Below are 19,799 nucleotides of genomic sequence, written 5' to 3' on the forward strand. Positions count from 1 at the left end.
AGAAGGTATTGTAACGTCGGCGCAAAAAGACAGTGTTCGCGTTCTCCCGCGCAGGGGATCCTGGGATACGAGAGCGAACATTTGGGGGGTTTATGTCGTTATTCTCCTTAGTTATAAGTGTAATGTTAGCGTCTTTATTGTAACATGTTTCCCTTTTAGTTCTCCTTCGTGTGTGATCCTTTTTGTGTGGGAGGCTGCGTCCTCCCCTGTATGTGTAGTGTGTGTGCGTGCTTGACCTGCCCTGTTTGCATTGTGTTCTGTGTCTTGGTCTTGGTCTATCTGTGTCCCGGCTCTCGTTCCCAGTGAATAAACCTTTTAATTGGACAACTGTGTGGTTCGCTATCAAATCGTTACATTGGTGTCAGAAGCGACTTTCGAACATGGCCTCCACTCAGCGGGAGCAGCTGGGAGCGGGAGACCTCATCACTGGGTGGAGGCCCACGCAAGAGGATGCAGAGAGAGCCCTTGTAAGGGCTACTAAAAAGCTCGGGGCCTTCTATCGCTACTGCCGACGGAGGAGAGGAGCTTTCGGTTGGAGCTGCCTGCGGCCATGGGAGAAGTTCTTGCCGGAAGAGGAGCCTGAAGAAGCGTTCGCGGAGAGGACGGCGATGGCCTGGGCGCTGACTCCACGGCGAGCCGCGACGCGTGAGCAGAGAGGGAGTGCGGCGAGGAAGAGGTTCCTAGACGATGGACGGTTGGCGGAGCCGCTGAGGGCAGCGAACTCACGACGGTGGGGCAGCTTCGACGGAAGGGCCCTAAGTGTGTGACTGTTTTGGTGTGTGCTTTAACTTTTGGGTGCGTGTGAGGGGCACCGTGCAGTGCTAGGCGCTAGTTCTAGTTGGCCTGTTGGCCGGCGCCTTTTGAAAAAAGTTCGTTGTGTGGAGTTCGATAGCACGACCATCTCGGGGGTCGTGCCTTCGCCGAGGCCGCGAAGGAGTGGAACGGGTCGGGAACAGAGCAGTACGGCTCTGCGAGATGGCAACACGAGGAGGGACGCCGAAGACGGTAGCTGCAGCGGGAGAGCTCAGCGCGGTCCGGTTGCTGCGGAGTTGGTGCCTGTCTGTCCTGGTCGGCGACTCGACGGAGCGGAGTGGCGTTGGCGCAGCTTCATCTGGCCCCCCTCGAACCCCGGTGCTTGGTACAGTGTCGACGGTTGTAAGGCCACCTAGGGCCCCGTCTGGAGAGGAGGAGTGCCGTGGTGACACGCCGCGGAAAGTGCAGCCTGAGGGCGGCTGCTGAGAGGGAGCTGGTGACGAGCGGGTCGGCCACGTGGCTGCTAGCACGCCCGAACTGGATTGCTAGCAGCGTGGCGCCCCGTTGAGTGAGCTCCTGCGGCGCGTGCACCCCACGTGAGTTGGCGGTACTGTCGCACTGAACTGAGTGGCGGGCGACGCGCGCCGACGTTAGCATGTGGCTACCTCGTGGGCATTGCCGAGGACGGCAATGGCTTGTTGGGGGAGCTGTGTAACGTCGGCGCAAAAAGACAGTGTTCGCGTTCTCCCGCGCAGGGGATCCTGGGATACGAGAGCGAACATTTGGGGGGGTTTATGTCGTTATTCTCCTTAGTTATAAGTGTAATGTTAGCGTCTTTATTGTAACATGTTTCCCTTTTAGTTCTCCTTCGTGTGTGATCCTTTTTGTGTGGGAGGCTGCGTCCTCCCCTGTATGTGTAGTGTGTGTGCGTGCTTGACCTGCCCTGTTTGCATTGTGTTCTGTGTCTTGGTCTTGGTCTATCTGTGTCCCGGCTCTCGTTCCCAGTGAATAAACCTTTTGATTGGACAACTGTGTGGTTCGCTATCAAATCGTTACAGTATTATTTCAACTACAGACAGAACAATGCAGAGACAGAGCATGTCATGAATGTGTGTGACTGTGAGCTCACTCACTGTAAATGTTTTCGTAGACTGGGTGAGATAAACTATGTAGGCTATAGCAATTGCATGACAATGATGAGAGAGAGAGACTTTGCAAAACTTGCATTTTGCAGAATGCTTCTTTCTTGCCCCTGGACTGCAAATTTCTTTATGTTCCGTGAATGCAAATTTAATGATGGCGGAATTCGCTGACATTATTATTACTAGGTCTGACTGAGACTGACAGCTACGACGTAAACCTAACGTTTCGCGCTGGCTACACTTGCGTCTTTTGATTGGATGAGCGCCAGTTTCTTAATCACAACAAAATACATGTATGTCATTGATTGGTTGCATTTGAAAGGTTGCATTTGAAGGGCGTGAAAGGCGAAATAATTTAATGTTGCATTATCGAATGTTATGTTTTGTATCATGGACATATTTGTTGCAAATCTCCCGACCACTATGTCGACCCGAGACCGCAAGACCAAGACAATGAGACCAAGACAAGACCGAGGGATCCGAGACCAAGACAAGACCAAGACCAAAGACGGTCGAGACTGTGACAAGACCGAGACCACGTAAAAGTGGTCTCGAGACCGGTCTCGAGACCAAGACCGGTCTCGAGACATCCAACTCTAAATAATAATAATAATAATAAATATAGCCGCAAGCGGCAATGGCGGGCCCGAGCACCTGCGGGCCGCAACCCGTGACATGTCGGAATCCAACAAAGCACCGACGTGGTGCATCTGTGAAATGTACATATTTTATGCGTGTGCTATTTGTTTTCGTATTTTATTTTCTGGCACATATCCTGCTTGACCAGGTGGTGGCGCTATGCCAGGCAGGCCCATTGGGTGTCTGGATATCATCATAATCATAATATCTATTAACCTGAGAAGTTTCAGACCATTTATTCAAAGCATTGAGCATTTCTGGCACACTATCTGCTTGGCCAGATGGTGGCGCTATGCTAGGCCTGTGAATTACGCATGTGAATATCATCACAATAATGATATCCAATATTTAATAAACTTTCAGATCAATCACTTAAGGCATTGTCCATTTCTGGCACATTTCCTGCTTGACCAGGTGGTGGCGCTATGGCAGACAGGCCCATTGGGTGTCTGGATATCATCATAATCATAATATCTATTAACCTGAGAAGTTTCAGACCATTTATTCAAAGCATTGAGCATTTCTGGCACATTTCCTGCTTGGCCAGATGGTGGCGCTATGCTAGGCCTGTGAATTACGCTTGTGAATATCATCACAATAATGCTATCCAATATTTTATAAAGTTTCAGATCAATCACTTAAGGCATTTTCCATTTCTGGCACATATCTTGCTTGGCCAGGTGGTGGCGCTATGCCAGGCAGGCCCATTGGGTGTCTGGATATCATCATAATCATGATATCTATTAACCTGAAAAGTTTCAGACCATTCATTCAATGCACTGTGATTTATGACACATTTCCTGTTTATGTGGTGAGATATTAAAATCATATCAAATATATTACAACATTCAAAAATCCCTTCACAATTTAACATCAGCGACATCTTGGCATAATGTTTGCCAAATTTCAAATGAATCTGACAAACCGTCTAGGAGGAGTATGTTCAAATTGATCATGTGAAATCAGTATAATTGTCATTCTTTCTGTTGCCAGGTGGTGGCGCTATGCCAAACATGCATTATGGGCATGTGAATATTATCATTAACATGGTCTTTAATGACCTGTGAAATTTAAAACATTTCAAGCCATGCATGGTGAATGATGACACATTTATTGTTCATGTGGAATGGTATTAAAATTAATAATTTCGCCATTTCGTCAAATTACAACATATCAAAAAAAGGCTTCACAATTTATGATCAGGAACATCTCAGCGTCATGTATACCAACTTTGACATGAATCGGATCAACCGTCTAGGAGGAGTATGTTAAAATTGATCATGCCCACAACGCACAAAATCTCAATTACCTCACTTCCTGTGGGCGTGGCTAATGGCATGTTAATACAAAAGTTGATTGTTTTTGGGAGTTACACACACCCATCAAATTTGGTGTGTGTATCTAAAACTATATGCCAACCACAAGTCACTGTGACGTAAGGGGGCGCTATGGAGTTCCTGGGCAACGCCCGGTGCCAAGCTTTTATCCCTGTCTATTCACTGTACCACTTGATGTGTGTGCTAAATTTCATGCGTTTTCGACTATGTTAACCACCTCAAAATATTTGCCAACCACGGGATCAGTCACCTAAGGGGGCGCTAGCGAGTCCCTGGGCCACGCCCGGGGTCAAGCTCTTGTACCTAACTGCGATGCATGATACCTGACGTGTGTGCCAAATTTCAATAGGTTTCGACCATGTTAACCACCTCAAAAACAGGAAAGCAAAAAAGTGGAATAACAATAATAATAATAAATATAGCCGCAAGCGGCAATGGCGGGCCCGAGCACCTGCGGGCCGCAACCCGTGACATGTCGGAATCCAACAAAGCACCGAGGTGGTGCGTTTGTGAAATGTACATATTTGATGCGTGTGCTATTTGTTTTTGTATTTTATTTTCTGCCACATTTACTCGCTTGGCCAGGTGGGGACGTAATGCAAGGCAGGCCCATTGGGTGTCATCATAATCATAATACATATTTACCTGAGAAATTGCAGACCATTCATTTTAAGCAAAGAACATTTCTGATACACTTTTTGGTTGGCCAGATGGTGGCGCTATGTTAGGTATGAAAATTACACATGTGAATATCATAACAGTAATGATATCCAAAATGTTTGTAAACTTTCAGATCAATTACTTAAAGCATTGTCCATTTCTGGCACATTTACTGCTTGACCAGGTGGTGGCGCTATGCCAGGCAGGCCCATTGGGTATCTAGATATCATCATAATCATAATATCTATTAACCTGAAAAGTTTCAGACCATTTATTCAAAGCATAGAGCATTTCTGGCAAATTTCCTGCTTGGCCAGAAGGTGGCGCTATGCTAGGCCTGTGAATTACGCATGTGAATATCATCACAATAATGATATCCAATATTTTATAAAGTTTCAGATCAATCACTTAAGGCATTGTCCATTTCTGGCACATTTCCTGCTTGGCCAGGTGGTGGCGCTATGCCAGGCAGGCCCATTGGGTGTCTGGATATCATCATAATCTTGATATCTATTAACCTGAGAAGTTTCACACCATTCATTCAATGCACTGTGATTTATGACACATTTCCTGTTTATGTGGTGAGATATTAAAATCATATCAAATATATTACAACATTCCAAAATCCATTCACAATTTAACATCAGCGACATCTTGGCATAATGTTTGCAAAATTTCAAATGAATCTGGCAAACCGTCTAGGAGGAGTATGTTCAAATTGATCATGTGACATTAGTATAATTGTCATTCTTTCTGTTGCCAGTTGGTGGCGCTATGCCACACATGCATTATGGGCATGTGAATATTATCATTAACATGGTCTTCAATGACCTGTGAAATTTAAAACATTTCAAGCCATGCATGGTGAATTATGACACATTTATTGTTTATGTGGAAGGGTATTAAAATGAATAATTTCGCCATTTCGTCAAATTACAACATATCGGAAAAAAACTTCACAATTTATAATCAGGAACATCTCGGCATCATGTATACCAACTTTGACATGAATCGGATCAACCGTCTAGGAGGAGTACGTTAAAATTGATCATGTCCACAACGCACAAAATCTCAATTACCTCACTTCCTGTGGGCGTGGCTAATGGCATGTTAATACAAAAGTTGTTTGTTTTTGGGAGTTACATACACCCACCAAATTTGGTGTGTGTATCTAAAACTATATGCCAACCACAAGTCACTGTGACGTAAGGGGGCGCTATGGAGTTCCTGGGCAACGCCCGGTGCCAAGCTTTTATCCCTGTCTATTCACTGTACCACTTGATGTGTGTGCTAAATTTCATGCGTTTTCGATTATGTTAACCACCTCAAAATATTTGCCAACCACGAGATCAGTCACCTAAGGAGGCGCTAGCGAGTCCCTGGGCCACGCCCGGGGTCAAGCTCTTGTACCTAACTGCGATGCATGACACCTGACGTGTGTGCCAAATTTCAAGAGGTTTCGACCATGTTAACCACCTCAAAAACAGGAAAGCAAAAAAGTGGAATAACAATAATAATAATAATAATAATCCTTACAAAAACAATAGGGCCTTGCGCCCTTCGGGTGCTCGGGCCCTAATAATAATAATCCTTACAAAAACAATAGGGCCTTGCGCCCTTCGGTGCTCGGGCCCTAATAATAATTTAGTCACTGCAGGGCATTTCTATGTTCCTGTTTCTATGTCTACATTGAAAGTCAATTGCTTAGGCTAAGACAATAAATAAACAGTCTGGCTCAAACTGCTTTCTTTCCCGTGAGTGGGTGGAGGTTTTGATGCTATTATATTAGCCTATTTTATATTATATTATATTATGTTATATTATATTATATATGAAATTATATTAGTCTACCTAACATGATATATGTATAGCTATGATTAATAGGCTAATAATATTAGTTGCCTAGTATTAGCTGCCTATAATACCTATTAGAATAGATTCCTAGTAGCCTACTATTAGTATATAGTAGTGGTAATAAACATTGTAGCAGAGTAGCATTAGACCTAGGCAAATTTTCTATTGTTAACAAAACAACAACAAATAATTAATTATTATAATATAGGCTACCCTCCCTGTCAATAAGATCAAAGTTTCTGAACATGAGCACCAAAAAGATGAACAATGTGTGGATGCACTTTGACCAAAAGACCAAAACTCTTAGGCTAAATGCAAGTACTGCAAAAACCTGGTTTCAAATCATGGAGGATCCACATCCAACATGAGAAGGCACTTAACGAAATGAAGCACCCCACTGCACTGCTTGAACGTAGGACTGAATTTCTTTGCGATTTAGCAATACTGACTCAAGTGACTCAAGTGACTCGTTCAACCCGGATCAGTTTAGTGAGTGACTCAGAATAACCCGGATCCTTAAAAGGAATCGAGTTTAACAGGCCTATTATGTATGGTGTTACACAGGGGCAGGCTGTGTAATAACGGCGGGGGAACTTATATATTTTTGTTCCATATCTGTATTTTCCCACTGCTGTTGTAACAGCCGGACACACAACAGGTTCTTCCCGACATCATAAGCCAATAAACGAAGGGGGAAAAAGACGATTTGTTCAACTCCACAGGTAGCTATCTCTATGGCTCTGGTCGTAAACATACCAAAGAAAGCCAACTGTAAAGTTTGATTTCGTACTTGTAATTTTTGAATTCATATTTTTTTTCATCCGTATTCTGATGGATAAAATACACACAATATATTTTATGCACGACTGGACTCATTCGAGAATTCACAAATATTTATTTTATGCACAACTACAGACAATACGCACGTGTATCAAATCTATGGACACGAATATTTTGACAGCTATCCCCCTCCATATCTAATTCCCATTTCTTCTTGAAGCCGAAATAAATTTGAGGATGTTTATCGGACATGCTTGGTTTTTACTGCAGGTACGTTAATCTTATAATATAAGGACCTAGGTAATGTTTCCTTTAGCGTTGGTTGAGTGATTGAGGCCAATTTGATTGATTGCATTTGTAGAAAACTATAAATGCGGTTATACCAAGCAAATTGATAGCAGCACTGTAGCCTAATTGTATCTTTCGACTGTCATTTGTTGCATGGGTGAACCCAGCCTGATCTGCCCTCTATTTATTTTTTTTATTCCTTAAAAGATTGAGCTTGGTCTGGTGAAAGCCAGACTAGCCATGGACCTCAGTTACACAATGCAAGGGAACATGAATCAGCCTATATTTGCACGAACAATAACGGACAACAGCTCTTCAACTTTGGCCCGTTAAAATGTGTATGAACAGTCTAGCGACGCATTTCATCAAGGCCCATTTGGACATGTCAGTTATTTGCACCACTGGTTAGATGTAAAACAGCATTTCGTTTCAGACTACTGTTACTTAATTTGTGCATTAACAATAACGTTTCAGACTACTGTTACTTAATTTGTGCATTGACAATAAAGTATCACATGAACTAAAGATGACTAAAATCTTATGTAGAAGAAGAAACATTCACAAAAAATCCATCCATCCAAAAATGACCTTTGTTTTTGATAGCTGTTGAAAACGGCATGGAACTGACAGAGATGTTTTTGTTTATAAATAAATAAATAAATAAATAACATTATGCTGATACCTTTTGCTTTTCCCAAATACAATGTAGCCTACAGGTGTAAGTGACCTTTCATCAATCCAGTTGCCATGGATGAACTGTGATGAACTGCCCTTGTGATTGTTTAGAGATTTTAAAGGTTTTATAACAATGCTACATCTTCTTTGGCTATTCTACAATCTATTCACCTTTTCAGCACCAGTAGGCTACTTTCTGTGCAGCCGCACACACACACTCAGGCATGCCAAACAAGCATACACAAAAGTTTCAAGAGTGGGGGATGGAGTAAAATATGGAGACAAATTGAAGTGTGATTTCTTTTCGCGGAACGGATGTACAGGACTGAGCGGCGGTCATATTTTGTACCGCTATGCGGTACATCTAGTTTTGCTTATATCTCAGGTTTTTATGTTTGTTTTGCTAGCTGTTTGCCAGCTGAAGAATATGGTTGTTGCGGACAGTTGTTGGGGTTGTAACCATAGCTTCATGGGTATAATTTGGTTAACAAGAAAATTAAGTAAGATCCCTGATTTATTTGCCAAGACATCAGCTGGTCCAGCATCAGATTTTGCGCAGATCTTAAATCGGGTTAAATATTCTGCAGAATATACATTCACTCTACTGCTCGGTGTTGCATTGGTGTTATTCAGGCTGTGTCACTTTGTAGTATTGACAGTTCAACGGCTACTTTCGTCTCAGTATGTTTTCTTGGATCAAGGTTTTTTTCCAGAGTGCCAATTTGGTCTTAAAGTAAACTGATTGGTGTGTGTTTTTCCACCAGTAGTATGCTTTGTTACAGTTGATTCCACTTTTGCAAAGCCTGCTTGTTGTCAGTTCAATCATCAGTCGTTTATATTGATATGGGACGCTGATTCATTTATTTTACCAGATCTACTTCCTAGGACCCCCAATATACAGAATTACTCGCCCTCTGCCGCCCAATCAGAAAATAGTATGTCTGGTCTCTTGGGGATATGTTTTCAATAATATGCCTTGTAGTTTCTTTTAAAAGTTGGTATACCATAATTATTGTGTGTGTATTTTTGTATTTTCAAATTACTAATTACTTGTATTGTAATGAAATACATTTTTCTCATTAGTATTATGTATTTTATTTTGTTACATTTTATGAGCCAGTATTTGTAACAAAATAGTTTTTGATGTATTTGTGCCCACCTCTGTTGGTTTGTTCCTTCCCTGCAGTGTGTGTGTGTGTGTGTATACACAACAGTGGTGTGATGGGGAAGTAGTGTCTTCCCCCACACACATATCAAACTTCCTCTTCTCTCTCTCTCTCTATTCAAATGAGCTCTGGGCTCATTTGAACTCTCCAGAGACGGACTTGCCTGTGTGTATGAGTGTGAAAGAGAGTATTTGCCAGAATGTGTGTGTTACTTCCACAAATGAGAGCTTTCACTGGACTTGTCCTACTGGTTACATCGACTTATGGTAAGAGTGTGTGTGTGTGTGTGTGTGCGGTATCTCTCCCTATCTAAAGTTTGTGTGTCTAAACTTGTCTAAAGTTTGTGTGTGTGTGTTATGTGTCTTTGTGAAATAGACCAGATGTAGTTTTCTAGGAGATTCTACTGCTACTTTAAGTTTCATGGAGCCCTGATGTGTTGGTGATGTTCTACTGGAACAGATGACTGTTGGTTCTCATTTACTGTAGTGAAAGGAAGGTCACAGTGTTGGGCTCTAAATGCATGTGGTCATTTGTAATGATGTAGCCCTGGCTGTAAAGCTCTATACCCCCCACTCTATTTGGGCCCTCACATATTCTCACAGCCATAACCTACTCACACATACAGGGAGTACTGTGTTGTAGAATATTGGTAAACCTCACTCCCCGTCGTCTCAAGAGTGCTGCTGGCATGAAAGCTAGTAGCCATCTCTACCCGATAAACAGTGAGCTTTCTAACGGTAGTGTGCTGTTTCTACCTGATGTACAGTGAGATTTCTAACGGTAGTGTGCAGTTTCTACCTGATATACTGTGAGATGTCTAATGCTAACAGTAGAATTTAGTGTAGAACAGTAGTGTAGAACTCCTGACTGGACTCTCTGCCTGTTTGCCAAACACTGTCACACACACACACAGGGCAGTTCAACACAAAAATAACTAATTAAGCTCATTCATACTGATGGGTTTATGTGATGAGAATGAATCTCCTCTCTTAATGCAGGTCTGGACTCCATGTGTGATGCTACTCTGGATGCTGCATGTTATGGGGCTCTGGGAGGACCTGTGTACCTGCAGCTGATGAAGAACGCCAGTGGACATGACCTGAGCCTCTATTATAACAGTACACATGTTTTTAAATACAAAAGACTCAAGTCAGTGTTCTATAAAGAGTTCAAGAACCCATCAGTCCTCCAGAGGTGGCGGCTTGTTCCTGATAACGGGACCATGATTATCAACCCTGCAGAGAGGAGAGATGCAGGAACATACACAGTGCTGATCACTGAGGAGGCAACAGGGAAAACAGTGGGATATCACACAGTACAGCTGACCATAGAAGGTAAATCACTTCATCTCTCCTCTGATGTGATAACAGATGTAACATCTCCTGCAGTGTAACACAGAGGGGTTTAGTGAGGATCTCAAAGGGGTCTATAAGGACACAGTGCAGTGGATGATTGAAAGTAAATATCCTCATCTGCTCTGTTAGACATTAGTAAGTTCACTAATCAGACTCTAATGGCTGTAAGTAAACTCAGAGAGTGTGAGCTGTCTTCCCCCACCAAGCCTCAAGTGTGAACACACAGATACAGGATATGAACTCAGTATCGCAACGCCTCCAATTATCACCACTTTCGTTCGAAAATTCTAAAACAAAAATGTTTCAATACTTCAAAATAACATTTGATAAATGAGCATTACATTTTTCAGTAGCCATAGGTGTGTAGATTTGAACAAAATCTGTTTTAGTTCTTAACGGGAGCATTTACTGCCTGAAATATCCGATTTTGTTTACCACGCTCGGAGGTTAGTGCTAGTCTGGTGGGTCGCCTATTAACGCCGTTTCAACAGCACATAAACGGGTAGACGGAGAATTCTTGTCATGAAATTAAATTTCCACTGGAGCTCCAAGCGGATGTGTACACGCAGCCTTACAACACTGTTTACAGCTCTTCGAGTCACGGTAAAATGTCATTTTTGGTACATAACTAATTTAGATACACCTATGGTGTGGGTGCTTGCGTTTCTTTAGGAATCTGCCGTCTTGGTTTGTATAGAAATGCATACTAAGTGACATATACATGCAAAACGGCGGAAATATGGGACCGACGGTAATAGGGGGAGTTCCGATAGTACGGAGGGGTTTGTCTTTGAGCAACTCCGAGCTCATGTAATTTTATGTTCATGTGTTTTATTTTCATGCCATTTGAATCCTTTCATGACCCATAAGAAATCTGCACTCTTAACTGAGTGTCTTTTACTCTCTCCAACCAGAATTGTATCCACATGATCACAAAATGAAAACCAGGGTCAATTGAGTGTTGAGATAAAAACACTATTCAGTCATTAATAGGTTGTATTGTTGTTGTGTCTGAGAATAAGCTGTTAAGTTCAAGTTTCACTTTATTTATCCTTAGAAAATGAAATTTAGTGTGCAGCAGGATGTCTAAAAATACATACACAGGAAAGCACCGCCAGATGCCAACAACATTTTCAACACAACACAGGACACACAACAACAACACAGGACACATGTAACCGAGGTCGTAAAGACTGATTCAATAAAACACTGGTAAAACATCAGTTTCAGAGTATTGCACACGCTGAATGATTTCATCAGTTGAATGAATTGCACAGTTTCACTGGAGACATGTATGGCTGTATTTTGCACCCTGGCGCATGGTGTAAAACTCGTTTTCCACCCGGCGCAAAGTTTAATTTGCTTATTTCCTTATTATGCATGTTTATTTTTTAAACAATACGCACAGGTGTGTGGCAATTAACAACTTAGGGAGTGACCAAGCGCATTGTCTAAAAATCGCTATTGTACACCTGGTCAGAAGTCTATGGCGAGTTGTTTATATGTTATTTTAAGAGTGCTTTGTCAACAGTCATATTGGCGGGTGCACAACGCACCATCCTTCTATCATCCATGAACGCACACCAGCACACGTCCATGCAAAACATTACAAATTGCACGATTACAATGGGAAACATAATTAGAATAAAGATATTACGAAGTACATCTCATGATGACTAGTTATTCACTATCATTTGCAAATTGGTAATGACGGTTAAAAGTGATTAGGGGAGAGGCGAGAGACACCTATGGAGCACAGCTGAAGACGCACTGTCACAAGATACAAGCAACTCCTCTGCAGGATAAATGTTGTTTTATTGAGTCATTTGAACAATATAGGGTATATTGTCAGTCAATAGTGAAAGTAACTTACTGTATATAACTGTCTAGTCGTTGACTGACTCCTTGGTGAAATTAGTTTCACTTTGCCAAGGAGTTCAAATAATAGACGAGTGCAAATGCGTGAAGGCTATGCTAGGTTTTAGTAAAGCATGGTTTAGTGGAATGACTATTCCATACGGTCTCGCAAGCAGCCTCCTTTAAATGCGCCGTTGACTGTCAAACCATGCCATGGAGGGGCCAGAGATGGATAAGAGAAAGTTGTGTTGAATGAATTGTACAGTATTACTGTGGGCATGTAGTGTTGGGATTGGAGAGAAGGTGGAGAGGGACACTTCTGCTCTCATAACATGTGCTCACTTGATCCAACATGGAGGGGCCAGAGATGGAGAAAGTCCAGACTGTGATCTCAGCCAGTCCTGTGATGTGGGTTAAGGGAGCAGTCTAGGGTAGGAACCCTGGTCTCTGGTGGACACCCTGAACAAACATGGCCATGTGCATAACTACATTCTGATCCTCACTGTGGTTCCTCCCCTTCTCCAGCTCCCGTGTCTGATGTGGACCTGTCAATCAGCTGCTCAGCCAATGGGGAGAGGAGTGTGAGGTGCTCCTCCAATGGGGACAGTCCTCAGTACAGCTGGTCTGTGGATGGGAGGCCACTGGGTGAAGCTGATGCTGATCTCAGTTCAGATAACCAGACTCTCCTGCTGAGGGGGGATGTGACTGGACAACTCACCTGCAGCGTCAGGAACCACGTCAGCAGCACACACACCACCAGACTGATGGAGCTCTGCTCTGGTCAGTGACTTCACACCTGAGTGATTTACAGTAATCATGATTATCTCTATAATCTGTAATACAGACATCAGGCAGGTCGATAATGATTCTGCTCTGGGGCAAGCTCATGTAAATGCCATGATGTCCACAACTCTGATTGGTTATAAGATAATGGAATACTAACAGGTGATGCACATACGTATCTATGCTTAAAAGGTTGACCAGAGAAGGTGAAATCAAATAGCATTCAATATCACATCAATATAATTTGGTATGTAGTGATAATTGCAATGATAAATTGTTTATTTGATCATCTGTCGTCTATATGTATTATGACAGCCTTTACCATCTATTAAACACATGCAGCATGTTTGTAAGATGTTTGCGCCCTCTGCTGGAGGGAGTGTTTCAGTCACATATGGTGCTACAGGTGCTGTTTCCTTTCAGGTGCCTCCACCACTGTGTCTGTCACGCCAGCTAACCACACCCTCCCCTCTGCCCACACAGAGTGCCCAGTCTCAGGTAAGACGGTCATCTCACTTTGCTGCTACTACTGCTGTAGCTGCCATGTTCATGCCCCCATAGTGTACATGCCCCCATAGTGCTGTAGCTGCCCCATGTACATGCCCCCATAGCACTGTAGCTGCCCCATGTACATGCCCCCACAGCACTGTAGCTGCCATGTACATGCCCCCATAGTGTAGCTGCCATGTACATGCCCCCATAGCGCTGTAGCTGCCATGTACATGCCCCCATAGTGTAGCTGCCATGTACATGCCCCCATAGTGTAGCACTCTAGCTGCCATGTACATGCCCCCATAGTGTAGCACTGTAGCTCATGTACATGCCCCCATAGTGTAGCACTGTAGCTTCCATGTACATGCCCCCAGAGTGTAGCACTGTAGCTCATGTACATGCCCCCATAGTGTAGCACTGTAGCTGCCATACATGCCCCCATAGCGCTGTAGCTGCCATGTACATGCCCCCATGCTGCCATGTACATGCCCCCATAGTGTAGCACTGTAGCTGCCATGTACATGCCCCCATAGCGCTGTAGCTGCCCCATGTACATGCCCCCAGAGTGTAGTGCTGTAGCTGCCATGTACATGCCCCCATAGTGCTGTAGCTGCCCCATGTACATGCCCCCATAGTGTAGTTCTGTAGCTGCCATGTACATGCCCCCATAGTGCTGTAGCTGCCCCATGTATGTGCCCCAATAGTGTAGTGCTGTAGCTGCCATGTACATGCCCCCATAGTGTAGTGCTGTAGCTGCCATGTACATGCCCCTATAGGGTAGCACTGTAGTTCATGTGCATGCCCCCATAGGGTAGCACTGTAGCTGCCCCATGTACATGCCCCCATAGTGCTGTAGCTGCCCCATGTACATGCCCCCATAGTGTAGCTGCCATGTACATGCCCCCATAGCGCTGTAGCTGCCATGTACATGCCCCCATAGTGTAGCACTATAGCTCATGTACATGCCCCCATAGGGTAGCACTGTAGCTGCTGGCTGTAGCAACTCGTACTGACACTCGGTGACCTTGAGAGGAGATCTATGGGAAAACTCACTAGATTTCTCCTTTAATGAACACTTAATAACGTGTGTGTGTGTGTGTGTGTGTGTGTGTGTGTATGTTTATGTATGCATGTGTGTGTCTGTGTGTATGCATGTGTGTGTGTGTCTGTGTGTATGCATGTGTGTGTGTTGTCAGTATCCAGCCAGGCCCCTTAGCAGCAACACAAACACAAGAGGCTCTAAAAAAGGGTCTTAACAGGCTGTTGTTGGACAACAAATGGGCATATCACACGCAATGCAACAACTACTGTTTTTATTGATATTATTTGTGATAATGTTGCTGTCTGCAGGAGGTATTTCTCCAGTGTTCATCAGTGTGTGGCTGGCAGAGATCATCATCCTCACATCACTGCTGGTGGGAGGGTATTACCTCTACATAAGAAACAGGACATCACACACTCCAGGTCAGAAATTACACACATTATGCAGAATTACACAGTTCGGATTACAGACGATACTCACTTTTCTTGTCTACTACCTTTACACCACATGTGATCACACACTCCAGGTCACTGTACATGTTAGACATTTTATCTTCTGTTTTCTACACACCTGAAACAAGACACCTCATCCTCCAGGTGAGCGTACAGACCTTCTAGAGAGCGGCTAGACTGTTCCTGCACTAATGTGTTGTTGTATTTTTCTCTCTTAGAAGTGGAGCTCACTCCGACTTCCACAAGGACACCAGAGGAGGTGCAGGTGCAGTGACTCCCCATTGGCCCAGAGGAGGTGCAGATGCAGTTTCTCCCCATTGGTCCAGAAGAGGTGCAGCACCAGACTACTACTCCATTCCCCGTTGACTATAGAGACCCTGATCAGTCATAGTGCCTACTTGTTACTAGACCCGTTCACTTTGGGAAGAGCTCCAACTTCAATTCTGCTGTTCATTGCCAATTTCATGCTATTGTCTGGTTTTCTCTGGGTCAGATGCTCACTGGTGCTTGTGTGTGTGTGTGTGTGTGTGTGTGTTTGGGAGTAGCAGTTCTACTAGTGTAGTTGTTTCCAATATGCTTCAATATGCTCATATTAACCTTAAGATAAAATAGCTTATTTTGTGTATTTCAATTGAATGATATATAAACAAAATGACATAGCCATCCTAGTGTGTACCTGCTGTATGTGTGTGTGTGTGTGTGTGTGTGTGATAGTGATTGCGATTGCATGACTGCTATCTTTTCACATCTGTGTATGTACAGTATAGTATTGCACTGGATGATTCTCTGTTGATGTCAACTCAAATAAACAGCTGAAGAGGCCAAGAGCAGAGAATGCATGATGTGCACTGTTCTCAGCTGTGTGTGTGTGTGTGTGTGTGTGTGTGTGTGTGTGTGTGTGTGTGTGTGTGTGTGTGTGATACATCCTAGTGTGTATCTGTGTTTGTGTGTGAATTGGATACTAAAAGAAAAGTTGTTTGTGAACTGTAGCTCTATCAGGGCAGAATATCTCCCATGGTATGACCAGTAGGGGGCAGCACTGCAGTGTGAGATCAGACAGGTCCATTTGATGGCTGAACAGGCCCACATATGACAGCTCTGAAGTGGAGGTACTGCAGCAGGAAGAGAACGCTGAAAAGACACATTCAGTAGAATCATCCATCCATTCATCCATCCATCCAGTATATGTTACTGTAATGTCTGTAGTAAACATGCTAACTCCAGTAGAAAACCTGTAGCCCTACATGCCTGCAGGTAAGCGCTCTTTAAAAATAGGATGATAGTAGGACAAAACATCATTCCAGCTAAACAGTCAATAATGCTTGTAATAAACATACAGTTGGGTGCTGCTGGAGAATTTGGGGCCCATGACATAAAATCTTTTGGGTTCGGGGCATGCTCCCCTGTGACGAAAATTTTGGAAAAATAAGATTTCTGGTGATGTGGAAACTGTTTTTTCTCTTTTCTCCTTCACAGCAGGAGAAGTGAGGGCTCACACATACACACACACACACACACACACACACACTCACACTCTCTCACACACACACACACACCCTGGTCTCAGTTGGTCAGCTGAAGTGCAACTCAAGTACTAAATGTGTGTTGTGGTCAGCTCACAGAAGCTGCCATTTGACCATAACGTGTGTGTGTGTTTATCAGTCCAGAGAAAGCCCTACAGTATTTGACCGTAACATGTGTGTGTCTTGGTCAGTCCAGAGAAGGCCCTACAGTATTTGACCGTAACGTGTGTGTGTGTTGGTCAGTCCAGAGAAGGCCCTACAGTATTTGACCATATAAGGCATGTGGGGCACAGCTACTCACTGACATCACCACCAGGAGCTAAAATAATCATAAACAAACAAACAACACAAACTCACACATTTAACCACTGTGATGGTGAAGTGATGGAAAATAAAAAAGAGGAACTAGAAGCAGAAGATTCTTATTAGAGAAATATGAGAAGTGACCTTTTTTAGTGTGTGTCAAATTGCAACACCAAAAACTTCAAGTGAAAAAGGAAGAGTATTTATTTGCAATTTTGCTTCATTAACTTATGTATAGTCTTTTACAACTGTTTACAAAACTGTGTCTATTTTTCAAAACTTTACACATAAAACCCAGAATTTCTCGCTCAAAATACAAAATGCCTCAAATCTCCAGCAAAATGACACGCAACATTCAAAATGTCATAAACATATCTCTAAAGCATGCGCTGCTTCACATTATAAACACTTTTGGGTAACACTCCATAATAAGGTGCCATAATAAATAGCAAACTAGTAATTACCTAACCCTTTGTTAATTGTTACTAAAATATATATTTGGCACAAGTTAATAGTTTTTTCATCATTAATTAAATATTAGTTGTTTGCATAAAATCTGTATGTTAATGTTTTAACAAATCTATTAACTAATATTGTATTAATATATGTTAATAGTTAACTAAATATATTTTTGGCACTAATTAACAGTTATTTCTTACATCATTTAAATGTTAAATGTTTATTTATTATTATTTACAAACTATATGCTAATAAAAGTTAATGACATATCATTATTTATCTAGCTTTTATGATTAGCTTTGTTGAGAATTTATGAAATGTATGGTTTATGGCTTTATGGTCTTGTGGGGTGCATACGGCACCCTACTGCCAGTGGTTGGTTGTGTGAGAGTTTGCGCTCCTCTTCTTCCACTTCATCCTTATTGGATACCTTTGTGGTTGGCTGTCCTGTAATTGGTGACTCTCTGTCTAGTCTTTGAAAGTAGTGTACTCTTTGCCTTTGGAAGTACTATTTGGTTGCTGCTTGGATTTGGTGAAATTCAGGGGAGGGGTGTAACAGAGTTAGAAATGTAGTTTAGTGTTTGTATGTGATTTTCGCCGTAATTAAGCAGCTCTATTACAGTGCATGAAAATGCACTGTACTGTTCTTCCTAGGCTTCTTATTACAGTGCATGAAAATGCACTGTACTGTTCTTCCAAAGTTTCTTATTATTACAGTGCATGAAAATGCACTGTACTGTTCTTCCTATAGGCAACTTCTTCTTATTACAGTGTACTTTTTAAACTATTAAAGAAAAACTTTTTAAAAATCCCCATAGACTTAACATTGCCGATTATGACATCATAATACGGCCATTAAGCAATTAGAATCCTATGGCAGGTGTTCAGGCCACCTGCAGCCTCAGGCTTTAAGCATACAATCTGGGTCAATTAAGACTACACATCCTATTCAACTGTTTCCTCTGCCCAAAACTGTTTCAAAATAAAAGTCCTCACTACAATAATCCACTGTTAAACAATGTAACCCATTAATCTACTGAACTTTTTACATTCAATTTTTAAACGGTCTACTTTTAAACTATCATTAAACTATCTATCTATTAAACTAGCTGTCTATCAACAAATGTTTAACTATCTACATTCAACTTTTAAACTTTTAAACTATATATATTCACTAGCTGTCTATCAACAACTTTTAACTTGTCATCAACTATGTCAACACTTTTCATCAACTATGACTCCTACCCACTGTAGTTAGTTAGCATGGTTAACAAAGTTAGCATGTTAGCATTGCTAACATTGTTAGCATTTTTAGCAAAATTGTTAAAAATGATTAGCTAAGTTAGCTAAGTAACATGGTTAGCATAGTTAGCATGCTAGCATGTTAGCATGCTAGTTAGCATTTTTAGCTAAACTGCAAAAAATGATTAGCTAAGTTAGCTAAGTAACATGGTTAGCATAGTTAGCGTGCTAGCATGTTAACATGCTAGTTAGCATTTTTAGCTAAACTGCTAAAAATGATTAGCTAAGTTAGCTAAGTAACATGGTTAACATAGTTGCATGCTAGCGTGTTAGCATGCTAGTTAGCATTTTTAGTAAAACTGCTAAAAATGATTAGCTAAGTTAACTAAGTAACATGGTTAGCATAGTTAGCATGCTAGCATGTTAACATTCTAGTTAGCATTTGTGGCCAGGCTATATTAAACATCATCTACCTAGTTCAGTCATTCCAACTATTAAACCTCATCTACCTAGCAAATAATTTAACCTTTTAAACTATCCACCTATTTAACTGTTCAGTCATTCCAACTATATTAAACCTCATCTACCTAGTTCAGTCATTCCAACTATATTAAACCTCATCTACCTAGCAAATAATTTAACCTTTTAAACTATCCACCTATTTAACTGTTCAGTCATTCCAACTATATTAAACCTCATCTACCTAGCAACCAATATAGTTTGTTTTTACTCTGTATGATATTTTACATCATATTTTTTGCATTTTCATGCACTGTATTTCCTTCAGGAAATGCTTTTCTAGTTGATATTGGTGTTTTGGAGCCCCCTTTGGAGAAACGCTATACTGCAGTTCTGCTGCGTTTTGTCCTTGTATTGTTGCCATAGCTGATCAGAAGCGGTATACTTTGCATTGTGTAGGTTGACTGTATAAAGCACTCCCCACTTTTGTAACTGTGAAATGTGGTTTAAGTTGAAAACCTTGATATACCACCTCTAT

At 42.1% G+C, this 19,799-nt stretch overlaps 1 protein-coding gene across 4 annotated transcripts in view; it reads left to right on the forward strand.

The window, feature by feature from the left end:
• Nucleotides 1–19,799, forward strand: part of LOC143125565 (uncharacterized) — a 62,291-nt gene that overhangs the window by 39,932 nt on the left and 2,560 nt on the right. The window contains exons 5-8 of one of the 4 annotated variants that reach the window (XR_012987279.1): nucleotides 13,032–13,286; nucleotides 13,713–13,787; nucleotides 15,132–15,245; nucleotides 15,494–15,606. Coding sequence is in view for 3 of the 4 variants with exons in the window: in XM_076287147.1 (XP_076143262.1) it covers nucleotides 13,032–13,286; nucleotides 13,713–13,787; nucleotides 15,132–15,245; nucleotides 15,494–15,549 (500 nt within the window). In the remaining variant the exon portion in view is untranslated. Of the gene's footprint in view, nucleotides 1–13,031; nucleotides 13,287–13,712; nucleotides 13,788–15,131; nucleotides 15,246–15,493; nucleotides 16,129–19,799 lie in introns of those variants that run through there. The other 3 variants (XM_076287147.1, XM_076287150.1, XM_076287151.1) reach the window with 3 other exon arrangements.

This window comes from Alosa pseudoharengus, unplaced genomic scaffold (assembly GCF_046254945.1).
Source record: "Alosa pseudoharengus isolate Yale_2024_CS ecotype anadromous, Long Island Sound unplaced genomic scaffold, YU_APseudo_1.1 YU_APseudo_1.1_scf_16, whole genome shotgun sequence".
NCBI lineage: Eukaryota > Metazoa > Chordata > Actinopteri > Clupeiformes > Clupeidae > Alosa > Alosa pseudoharengus.